The sequence below is a fragment of the Fulmarus glacialis genome, unplaced genomic scaffold (assembly GCF_000690835.1).
Source record: "Fulmarus glacialis isolate BGI_N327 unplaced genomic scaffold, ASM69083v1 scaffold3838, whole genome shotgun sequence".
NCBI lineage: Eukaryota > Metazoa > Chordata > Aves > Procellariiformes > Procellariidae > Fulmarus > Fulmarus glacialis.
Window position 1 is genome coordinate 48,182 of NW_009226208.1, and position 13,013 is coordinate 61,194.

At 35.1% G+C, this 13,013-nt stretch overlaps 1 protein-coding gene across 1 annotated transcript in view; it reads right to left on the reverse strand.

Annotated features, from left to right (window-relative positions):
• SMCHD1 (structural maintenance of chromosomes flexible hinge domain containing 1) overlaps positions 1-13,013 on the reverse strand; it is a 75,389-nt gene that overhangs the window by 24,852 nt on the left and 37,524 nt on the right. Inside the window, exons 22-29 of the mRNA XM_009582725.1 lie at positions 12,191-12,325; positions 11,066-11,293; positions 10,197-10,345; positions 8,157-8,245; positions 6,877-6,995; positions 5,993-6,160; positions 4,595-4,720; positions 1,010-1,089 (exon numbers count right to left, since the gene is read on the reverse strand). Coding sequence (XP_009581020.1) covers positions 1,010-1,089; positions 4,595-4,720; positions 5,993-6,160; positions 6,877-6,995; positions 8,157-8,245; positions 10,197-10,345; positions 11,066-11,293; positions 12,191-12,325 — 1,094 coding nt within the window. The remainder of the gene's footprint in view (positions 1-1,009; positions 1,090-4,594; positions 4,721-5,992; positions 6,161-6,876; positions 6,996-8,156; positions 8,246-10,196; positions 10,346-11,065; positions 11,294-12,190; positions 12,326-13,013) is intronic.

Here is a 13,013-nt window from a genome sequence, read left to right on the forward strand (position 1 = left end):
TACTGTATTTACCTGCATAGTACTCCCCAGCCAGTTTTGATTATGCTATGAAGCGTAGGATGTTACCACTGAGCACACCTGTTTCTAACCTCCAGTAATATACTGATAACTAATACTCATCATCCTTCTACCAAGATGCAGGCATTATAAATACACTGAGCACCATCAATAGCATTTAAAATAGATTTTCTTCCAAGTGCAAAATAATATTATGGGTCAAATCCTGCAGATATGAATGCAAAAATATTAACTGTCACGAAATACTTCAGAATTTTAAGAACAAGCACTTATTGCTAGCTTCTAAGCTACCTAAAGCCAACCTAGTCTTGCAGGAAAAGCTCAGGGATACAGGGAGTAGGTAGCAGAACTCTGATCATGAGGAGGGTATAGAAATAATGAATTTGAAAAGTCAGATAGGACATGTGAGTGTAGGGGGAGCCAGGGTGACTGACACAAAGAAGCAGGAGCCACAGGACACATATCCGCAGGAAATGAGACTTCACTAGTTCTATTGCAAATAAGAAAAAACAAATACATATATTTAAAATTCTTTTGGACACTTTACCTAATCTTTAAAACAATGGCTAGCACCCAGAGGAAGTTTCAACACTCCTAAAATGCGTTCCTACTTTGAAAGCGTAGCGTCTGGATCTGGTCACCCAAAGCCTGTACATTTCAAACATTTTAAGTGGTTTATGACACCATCTGCACTAGGTACAGGTTGACAATTATAAGCTGTGTTTTACCAAGACCAAAAAAAACAGGATTCAGAAAATTAGAGCAACAGCTTCTCAGAAGACAAAAGAAGCAGCTATTGAATTTTATTTAGGTAAGCACTTGCTTTCTTAAAGGTCACTATCTGGCCTTCCACCAGAATATAAATAATAAATGTTTGATCTTAGCTCTAGATTAATTCTTGGTAGGTACTTTATGAAATGCGCAGCTTAAATACATCTAGCAAGCGACATTTCAGAATTCAAATTTTTTCCATACAGTTTTCACTACTTACCTAGGTGCATGAATACTAATAACTCCCAGGTTAGCCCTACCATTTTCATCTGTTTTATGTTGCTGGTTTGAAGGAACAATCTGTCAAAAAAAATATTTTTTATTCTTTCAGTGACACAGAAGGAGTATCAAGTCTTAGAATAAAATGTATATCTCATTTGCCTGCATACTGTCTTTCCATTTGAGCAATAGCTTCTTTGTATTTTTGCACTCTAAATTAGGGAAGTCTGCACTGTTATGACTACAATATTAAGAAGTTTCAGAATTTTCTCTGCCAGTTTTTGAAGACAATCACTTTATCTGAATTAGGATATTTTTGTTCATTAATATGTTCAAATATTTTCCTAATGTTATTTCTTTAATTATTACTGATACTATCATGACATCCATAGCACACGTTAATTTGAGTATATTTTCAGATTTTAAAATCTTCTAAAAACTATTTATTCCCTTTTACAGTGTTTCTCCAGTCTGCACAGATTCCCGGGTAGCAAAAATTAAAGAATTACTCAACTAGAGTAAAAACAACTAAAACATCTGTGTCTTTCCTCCCCTTCCCCCATTCTAGTCCCACTGCCAAAAATGTAAGACTGCTAGACAACCTAGAGAAAAGTGTTACGACAAGTGATTAAGTACAGTACCTTATTCATCAAAACTTAATGACAAACAAGAACTAATCTCTATACCGTAAGAAATGGCTTTTAATCAAACGCTAATAACGATAGCTAACTTCTTGTCAGTGGTGTTTTAGGATAGTAACACAAATGCCTTGTACATCTCCTATTTACCTAGCACATTAATTAGGTGTGATTCTAAGTCCTTTGAAGTCAATATAAATTCTACTATTGACTTAAGGCATTATCGCTGAATCCCATTGTTAGAAAATAATTCCCCTTTAACTCACTGGTGTTCTTCAAGGTGTGTTTTCTATGTGCACCCTGTCTTTGCTGCACTTACTTCCCTGACACTAAGTGAAGTCTTATGATTGGCAGTACCATTAAGTCATACTTGCCTTTACACATGAAATGGCAGAGGAGCTATCACTTCACTTTCCTCATCAACCACAACTTTTTGAAACTATGGACTCCAGTGCAGCAGATAGAGAATGCCTACCCTCTCACAGAAACGTGTGTGAATCTTAAAGGATACTAAAACACTCTTAAAGTAAGCAGAAGCTATTTCTTCTGCAAATGTATGTGCATGCTACCTTAGCCTTACCTAAGAAATACCTTGTCAATGTATTAAAAGAACTCCAGATAGTAGCTTTAAAGTTTGGAGGATAGCAAAGGAAGCCACGGATACTTTCCGAGTTCCTCTGTAATGAATTCCTCTCTAACGAGAGAAATCAACTTTTTCATTGATGATATAATGCAACAATGTGGTGCAAATGTTTGTCATTATCTGAATAGTGTTTGGCATTAAATTGCTTTCCCATTGCTACTTCAGCACAAATTTCAGGAGACGAAGTGTCTAGTGTCCACTTACACAAAAACAATGTTTTAGGAATACCTGAAGTGGGCAATCTTTTTCCAAAATTATTTTCTTTCCCAAATCTCATGTTAGTAAGTTAAAAGAATGAAACTACCTTAGGGAAAAAAAAAGTGAAAGTTGATTCATAATGGATTGGCTATGGGAGCATGAATTTATCCTACCATGTCACTAGAGAAAGGCAATGGCAAAAAATGTGTGCTTAATGGTTCAAATGGAAGGCAGCATTGTAAAGATATATTAAGAAATATTAAGAAAATAGCCAGACATTTCATAAACTCTTCTGAAGAGTATATTCAACTCAACAAAATAAGTCTGTATTTGAAATTACAGAAACCAGTGCTTTGTGCATTTCCACTGTTGAGCTGCATGTAAGAGTTCAGAGTGTTTCTGTTCAGCCATACTCATTTAGTTTTGGCCCTGTAAGATCGAGAATGGAGCACAGGAAATGCATGCTGCAACTGCAGAATATCAGGCTTAGGAGACTTAGAGGATGGGATGTGAAATACAGACAGACAGTTTATCTGAGAATTTCAGTTCCCAGAAGCTTCTCATTTCCTTTGGGAGACTGTGCATACAACCTATTTGAAATGCCAAGGCAAGACCGTCCTCTAAAGAGGTTCTCCAAGATACTCATGAATACTGATCCGATGTCTGTTCAGCAAATAGCAGTTGGTTGCTCTGCTAATGTATGAAAGTAAGTCTTAGACATGATACCGATGTTGTCTCTGGGAGAGCATGCTGTAATAAACGCATTATAACAACGATCCACCTTGGCTTTCACAACACTTCCTCCTGGACACATCCCACTTGGATAAAGAGCATGCAGACTTTCTAAGACATGCTGCTGGTCCTCCCTGGAGGAAGGCGTAATATCTGAAAAGACAGAGCATGCCACCACAACATCTCTTTGATCAGGCAGCACAACCACACAGTGTTACTGTCAAGGTTGTATGTTCTCTCAAGAACAATGTAACTAGAAGCCCCGAGGAGCTGCAGCTGCCATCATAAATGCAGTAGTTGGGGCAAACAAAAAAAAAAATCCCAAACTATGAGGCAGACTTCTACAGCAAGAGATTCAAAAGAGCCAGAAGAAAAATGTTCAAGATATGAAGTCATTTCCTTAAAAAAAAAATCCAGTAAAACCAAGTAATAGTAGCATAGTTAAACTGAGGGAAAAGTGAGGCTGTGGTACAGTTCTTGAGGGGTGAGCAAAAGTAAGTTTTTGGCTGCTGTGTGTTCTGAGAGAACTAAGGGACACAAATGCATGGCTAGCAGGAACAAAAAGGGAACAAGACCAGCCCTGCATGAAAAAATGTCATGTCCAGAGGCAGATGAATATATTCTGTATTGATAATGTACACATTCGATATAAAAGTCTCTGCCCTGACCGTTAGGAACGTTTGACAGTTTGACTTTTTTTATTTCCGATAACAAGAACCAAAATTTTAATGAATGGAGTATTCTTTCAAACTCCTTTCTTCGTACAGACCAACTGACGCTTATACCTCACTCATGGAAAGGACAGTAACCACTTAAATTTGGGTTAGATTTGCATCGTCCTTGTTTTAATTTGGTTTGTACCGCCAATGCTTTTCACAGGGATAATCAAGTAGGGAGCAAACCCTGCTGACTAGCTTTACATACAGACCGTAAGTCATACATTCAGGAACCACAATCAAAGAACCACCAGATAAAAATTATTCAGTTGCCAGTTTGGACTATATCATCATTATTATTATTATTATTATTCAGTAAATTACCTCAGATAAAGTGGGGGATGGGGTGGTGTGCATGCAGAACTTGGAAAAAGGATCAGTAGAAGATCCAGAATGTATACTAGTTACACTTGCACACTGTAATATAGGCATTTTCTTATATTTGTGATTGTTATAATGAAAGGGAGCTGAGCAATCTGTCCTGGGAGCTGTTTACATTACTTGTTGACACTACTATTATATGAGATTAATTATTCTTTTGTGCCCTTACAATATTTTATTCACTTTTCCAAAAATGTCTTGAAAATGAAGAAGATAACGTAGACATGACAACAGAAATTTGCGTTAAACAAAGTTCATGTAAAAAGGCCTATGCTTACCCTTAAGTTGTTACTCTTTGTAAGGTTGATTTTGACATTAGGTTCAGGAGATGGATTTCCCCACTGATCACACAGCTGAACAATAAGGGGCTTCTGCAATTCTCTACCATTAATCACTGCAACAGGCTGGAAGAGATAAAAATGCATTATACTATTCTGTTTTAGGTATATCAGACATTCATAGCAGGTCAGGAATCTCCAGAACAATAGTGTCTGCCTTTTCCATACTATTTGTCTCCCATAACAGCTAGACCATGACAGAATTGTAAAACTCCAGGAAGGTATTTGTAGAATTTTCCCATTTACATTCCCTTGTCATTATAAAATGCACTAGTTGAATTGAATTGCATGTGTTACTCGTGTTGATGTGACTAAAAGGAAAGACATGCTTCTGAAAAGGCTTATCAAATAGTTTCCTTGTTGTAGAAAGAACAAATGGCCTAAAACTTTTATCTTCTGATATACCTTGACAGCTTTGTAGAGAGTAAAAATAGTTACAATACTCCCTGAGCCTTTTGTTTCATTTTTTTCTTCAATAACTTCCTTCTCCATTGTCACAACATGCCAATCTTTATTCCTGTTCTCTACTCAGAGATCCATTTTTCTTTTACGTGCTTCCAGTCTATTTTGCTTTCTGCTGCAACTTCAGAACTATCACTTGAATAGCCAACGTAAACACTGAAAAATAACACACACACACACACCCCCCCCAGCAAATAAATGGATGGTACCAAAAATCTCCATCCTTTTCATTTGATGTAAGTACTGTACTCTCTTCCCCACTTTTTGACTGTAAACACTTGTAAACTTAAGTAAATTTGAGACTGCCTTCTTACATCCTAAACATCAAAAAACCCAATAACAGATAAAAGAGAGATAAGCTGCCAACTATTACTACCATTAAGGACAGTATCTTTGGCAAACAGAAGTGGAAGATGGGTGTTAGGATCCAGCCCACAGTAAAATTGCTGCACCAAAGAAAAGAAAAAGACATCTGGAGAAGGGCAAATGGGACAGAATAAACAGTTTAAGAGATACTAAGGAATACAGTATTGTAAACACACACACATGAGTTAGATTACTCCAGAATAAGTTTACTGTTAAAAAACTAACGTAGTTAGCTATTGTATGAAAAATGCTTCACATCTACAGTCCCATTTAAAACATGTCTATATTAGACAGATTACTTACTTAATTTTGCTTGTGTTACGTTATCCTGTACAGAATTAAAAAAAAAAGTCTCTAGAGCTGTCATATTCTGACAATTTTTAGAAGTATCAATACTAAGAAATCAGGGTTTTCAGCTTTGCATCCTGTGCTCCAAAAAGCTCTGGAAATAAAAGACCTGCTGACTAGTGACCCTGTTGGTTTTTTCCAAACAAAAACTATTCAACTTACCTTTTCTAACTCTGGCCAATCCACAAACTGCAATTTAGCAGGGGATCCTGCAGTTACATTTACTCTGAGAAAGTCAGAAAATTCACGCCAAGCGAAGCACAATTCTTTGCTTCCAAGTAAACAAGATTTAAACCGAATACCTTTTACTCTCATTGTTAGAGTACTTTCCTATTGAGAAATAAAAAGATTTTATCAAGAACAAATAAAGGGAAGTATAATTTATTCATGGTTTTTCAATATGCTATTTTAATATTTATATGACTGCTAGACACTATTTGCTGTTTTTACTTTGAGACAGTGGACTAAGAATTAAACTACAAGTTCTATTCTTTCTGTTAAATTTAAATAGACTTCTTGTGTAAGAAGTGATCAGTTTCAAACTCAAGCATTTCTCAGGAACCTGTTTTTCAATGTATAAGAGTTATGTACAACTTAGTTATATCCAACATATTTTAAAAGGTATAGAACTAATTTCAAATTAAACTATGGCAGACAACATCAGTAGTCCGTTCTACAAGGTTCTTCAAAGGATCATAAAATCAACTGTACCACCACAAACAAACACAGAAGAAAAGACTAAAAACAAGGTAGAAGAAAAGATACAGAACAATGGACTAGAAACAAAGCACACCTGACTCAAGCATGACGTGAACTGGCCCCCATATTGTATAGCTGCAGCAGTGATAAGGTTTTTAACAGATGCTGCTGTATTCCTTAGAACAGGATCATACAATCTTAATGCTTTAAGTCTCTATCTTCTCACAGCTTACCAACTAGTGTTTAATTTTACTACCTTTCTACAGTTTTGGTTCTGTGTGACAGAATGAAGACAATCACCACACAAAGACCACAGAGAAATAAACTATATGACATCTTATAAATACCTGCCAAGTTATTTTCAAATTTGATTTATCAAGTCCAGGCCCAGAAACTCCTAGGGAATTTACACACGCAGATGTCACTGTCTGAACTTGATTTCCATACTGATCTGTAATCATTACATCTGTTAAAGAAGATGATGATGATTAAAATGATTATTAAGATGGTTACCTCAGCAGCTGCTTTAATGAAACATTATACAACATATGGAATATAAATGTATACAACATACACACAATATAGAGAAAATTTACATGAGTATCACTGAATCACAGAGTTGCTGAGGTTGGAAGGGACCTCTGGAGGTCATCTCAACTAACCCCCCTGCTCAAGCAGGGCCACCTAGAGCCAGTTGCCCAGAATCATGTCCAGACAGCTTTTGAGTAACTCCAAGGATGGAGACTCCGCACTCTCTCTGGGCAACCTGTGCCAGTGCTCCGTCACCCTCACAGTAAAAAAGTGTTTCCTGATGTTCAGAGGGAATCTTCTGTGTTTCAGTTTGTGCCCATTGCCTCTGGTCCTGTCACTGAACACCACTGGGAAGAGCCTGGCTCCATCTTCTTTACACCCTCTCTTCAGGTATTTATATACATTGATAAGATTACCCCATCTTGTGGGTATCAAAAGGGTATAAAAAAATGTATCTATATTGTGGGAAGCACAAATATGTGATATGATTTTTTTGAATAAAAAGATTATTTCTTGCTAAAAAGTTAAAAGAAAAAAAAAACCTTAAAATTGAAAGCTGTTTTTCAACGTTAGATTGTCCTATGTGCTTTTCTTCACTCACACACAAGCTTTTAATGTCCCAAAATCCTGTAAGAATTTTTTCATTTCTTACTATGCCATGTAGCAACTACGTACAGAAACCAAAGGAGAATGAGAAGACTGATCCCTAACATGCCGTCCTCTTAGGTTGAAGTTAACCTTAAAATGTTTCACTTTGAAGTCCATGCCTTTGAAATAGTCTGAATGCTGTTATGGCTGTAAGATTTCAGAATACACAAACTAAACAAAAATTTACGAACAATTTGAACTCAGTGTGATGAATATTCCAATGTACAAACTAAGAGGCAAATTTTATTGGAGAGTAACTCCAGAATTGTAAAATGGCAATTAGAGAAGCCTGATCATCCTTCCACGAATGAGAATGTAAACCTTTTTTTACATTAAAATAGTTGAACATAATTCACTCTTGATGACATCTGTATACATAACAGGCTAATAAACTGCAAAGAAAAAGAAATGTATCTTACAAGAAATTGAAGATTATGAAAATACTCACCAATTTCACTTTGTAGTTCTTCACCCATCTGCAGTGTGTTTGGTCCTTTTAATTTACATTTAATGTGTCTGGGTTCATCAGCAAGCGGTCTGAGTCAGCATATGAAAACTGACTTATAATCATTCTTATGAAGGTAATCACTTATAACAGCAGGCATGATAAAGCATACAGCAGTTATCACTCATTTGCAACTGGAATTTTTTTTTTTTTAAATTTTATCCTTGCACGTATTTAGAGGATCAAGCCTCATGTGCACATAAGTTACATTGTAGCTTTCACCTCAATCTTATCAGGGGGAGCTTATCAGAACACTACTTACATAACAAACCACAGCAATGTTATGGGATTTTACCTTATCTGTAATAACTTGCCTACCAGTATTTTACCATAGATCAGATCATTAGCTGGATAAAGCAGAATTCAAGTTTGGAGTATTTTAAATCTTGAAAAAAAAAATCCCCAACATCTCTAAGCCAACGTAACATACAATTGTCTACATACTAAAATACATCTATTATTGTAAAACCAATTATAGTAACATTAATCCTGATACGTACATACAAAGGTATCACAGTCTCCCTTGCTACGAAAGTATTTGCTGACCTCTTAAGGATCTGATTACAACTGACACAGCTTAAAATTTTTAGCAATACAGTTTTTCCTTAAAAGCAAACCAAAACCAGAGCACATTACAAAAATTATGGAGAAGATGAACAACCTAAAAAAAGAAAAATCAGTTTTACATTTCCTCTTTTGCTACAATAAAGCAGATGTCATCAGCCTAAACTATGCCTAACACTAGTCTCTTAAAAATACTTTCTGGGGTACTTCTAAACAATCTCAATCTTTCCTTCCGTTTACTTGATGAAAGTTAACATATATTATATGCTGGGTCCCCAAATATTTAAGAGTTATCTGACATTTGTGAGTTACTTAAGATTTAAGAGTTATTCAACACAATGTTTTTCACTCCTTTTGTGTGTTCCAAGCTAAAAATTATGTTGAGATCTTTAAAAATCCCATTAGAATGGCCTCCAGTTAATTTTTATGACAACTACAATAGAATAACCACTAAATAGAAGTTCCCTGATTTGAGACTGCTTTTCAATGACAAGCAAAAATGTATTAAAAATATTCAATAAATCAATCCACTGTTTTACTTCCTTTCAAGAAGAGAGGTATCAATTCAGTCTGCTTTTCTGCTCTTCTTAAAACAGAAAATACTACTTAACTGAAAATTTTTCTGTCTCTGACAGTGCTGCATCATGGACAGCTTTTTACAAGCATTATGCTCCAAATATTTTAAAGAATCTTAATGCTTGGTCATGTAAATTTTTTTTTCCTACTGCAGATCTGTGAAATGTCTAATTGCTGCAAATTTACGCCTGGCATCAGTGTGCTGTGAACTAGTTACTTAATTTTAACCTATTAAGAACACATGAAATACACTAAAGCCATTTAGAATCAGATTCATCTTAACAAACTTTATAAACATACAATAAGTAGAGCTAACTCCCTAGACTCACTAAGAGTGATAAACAGGCAATTTTAAAGTTCAATTTACAGCCTGTCACTTTTGACTGAGATACCAGATGCAGGCATCCAGCATTTGGCTAGATAAATACTATCTTTAGCTTCAAAGTAATAACCTCTGTAAGGGTAACCATTAACTTCATAGTCATATTTCTCTTTGGTAACCAGTGACCTGACTCCTCAGTAAAACTAGTTATTCTATAAGTTAATGTTTACTGAAAGTTTTCAAAGATAGCAGTAATCTTCTTCAGTGTATGTATACTTACAAAAGTGATTATAGGGCTGGATACAGACTGTAGATGGACTCTTTCACACAGGTAATGTTCTCATCTGTAAACAATTTGCATAAACCCCCCCACCCAACCAATCAAACCTACATTCCCCTGTTAATTTGCCAACTGCTTTCATTATTTCAGCTTCTGTAGAAAGATTTTTTTACCCCAAAGTACAGATCTACAATCCTTTGCCAACAACATAATTCATAAAAAATATTTCAAATGAACAAACCTGACTGTGAACGCACTCTCCAAAGACACATGGTCATCAAGATAAGTAATTAGACAGTAACGTACATCTTTTACTGATGTTGGTACTTTTACATCAGGTAATAATCCCTGAATCAACTGTTCTTTGTTAATTCTAGGTGTCCAGTTAACCTAAAATTAAAATTTCTTAAATTAATCAAAAGCTAAATTATTAATGACTAGCTACATAATACATCTGTGGTCATTCTAAATATGCTGAAGTAACATACGGGCAATAGAAGCTTTCAATGGAAAGCCTGTGCATTTCCCAACAGTAACCAATGCTATCTTCCCAAATACAGAAAATTACTCTAAAAAAAACCCTACACAAAACATACATACATAAAGTTTCCCTCACTCATTTTGAGTTAGGAAAGATCTGATTCTGAAAAACGTCACCAAAAAAAGTGTCACATATTTGGTGAAGCCCCACCTTTGTATTAGGCTCCACATATGTACACAGTCAGAGGGATAAGATAGATAAGCAAATCTTCATGAAGGAACATGCCTATTCAAGGTGCCTAAATGTTGGGAAAACCCCAGATCTGAAAAATCATAACTATGTCAGAATTATTTTATTGTGTTTAGGAGAAGCACTAGAAATTACTAACCTGCTTTTCATAATACTACCCTGAAGCATTATTTAACATTTCATTAAATGTCTTTATCTCATTAAGGACACAATTTTAATAAAATGATTTTTAAAAATTTATTAAGCAGAGAGTGAAGTTCCCATGTTTAATAATACAGTCTTGAGAAATATTATTTCGTAGTCTGATGCCTACGAATTTTAGAGAACCACCATTCTATCTCTCCCGCATATTATGCTGCTGTTTAGTCAAAAGTACTTGCCTTGATTTTTTCTGCCACAGCTGGAGTTATGTGTATCTCCCTTTCTCCTTCATCATACATCTGAAATATAAGGTTGTGCATGACATCGCCAGCAACCCAATTAATTTCATCCTGATGTTTAATTTGAATAGCTTTTTGTCCATCCATACTTAAGATCTGTAGTCTTGCAACATGACTGCTAGGAAGAAGTTTAATAATCTTTTCCACTGGTGGCACATCTTTACAACTCTATAAATGGGGATAAAAAGGATATATAATTAAGATATTAAACATACATATATGCATAAATATCACTCCATAATAGCCGATGGCACTGGAGGTGCCAGGGGGCTTACCAGGTGTGACCAGGTGTCCAAGCATGAAATCAGCTTGACTTGTCAAAAAGTAAATCAAAAGGATATGCCAGAATACTTACAACTTTTAACAGATACTAGAATTGATGCTAGCTATTTAGAAAGTGTTTTCTATTCCAAAAGTACTATGTTATACAATTTACAAAATACTTCTTAAGAGTCATCATAAGTATCCTTTCATATAGGTCATCTTGCTATATTAGTATTTGTTTACACATTTTTCAGGATAAAACGCCACAGGTCTTATTTTCTCCAGCAGTGTGGCTCTCCTGACTAGCAGAGAAGTGGTATGTTCAACAACATTTGAAAAATTAAAACTTCAAGAGCTTTAAGACTGAAATGGTACAAAAAGCTATTGATTTTTAACCTTTGAAAAAATACATCCTTCTTCACTAAAGTTTTGGGGAACGTGTTGCCATACGTATTCTGGCTCTAAATGTTTATGCAACGAAGGCAGTTTGTCAGAAGGATCCAGGGAGTAAAAAGGGGAAAAAAATTTCCAGAAATAATGCATATTTCTGAAACACTTCAGTGATTTCAGAAATAAAAGAGTAAGAGGTGAAGAAAAAATGGAAAAAATTCTTTGCCTTTTTATGATTTCCCAGAGAGGAAAAAGTGCAGCCACCTGATTATCAGGCTTATGGTAATTAAAACATTATGGTAACTTTGGGGGGGTTAGGTTGATTCATAAAAGACTGCAGTATACTAGCAAGGCAGTGCAATAAACTGTTTTCAATCTTTTGTTCATCCAAACATCCCAATCAATACTTACAAGTATTTCAATCCTTGCTTTCAGCATCTGGTCTTTCTTGATATTCTGTACATGTATAACTGGACCAGTTAAAATGTTTGTTCCTGCATTACTGCAGTCCACAGAATACACAGGAAGGTTTGAAGCACCTAAAAACTATTTAAAATGTAAAATTAAACTTCAGGTTTCTTTTACAGAACTACTAGGAGTATTACTTGTACAAAAACGATTATTTGTACAAGTCCAAATATATACACAGGATTATTTATAGATAAACTTGATAGATTTCAGGTTTCCAGAAGTCTGGAAGATCAAGACCTATATTTTTTCGCAGGTGATAAGAGAAGTGTGGGAGAAAGGAAGAAGTAAAATTTACTATCTATTCAACTGTTTTGTATTAACATATAAACACTAGTCTCTTTTGCCATTATGGCAATAAATTCAATTAAGTTGTTAAAGAAACCTCCTTTTCATTAATTTTGTAAAAATCACACATTAAACAGAATTTAAATATCAAGTTCAATACGTCATCATACTACTGCAGACCCAGTCTAGAGGAAGAGAATGTACACATATAAAATGTAAATGGAATGCAGACTATCTTGCAGTGGGAAAAACATTTTTATTTGTTTACCTGTTCTGGCTGGAAGACTGATTTCACTAGAATTGGAAAAGTCACTTTCTTGAGTTAAAAAAAAACTAGGTCCAAAAGGGCAAAAGTTTTTTACTTCTAAAAGCCACAGTAACACCTGCATTCCGTTCTGAACTTAGATAAGTGCTTATGATAATGGTCTTACCTAGTATTATTTTTAGGCACTAGACTTGCATTTTCATCTTTAAAAAA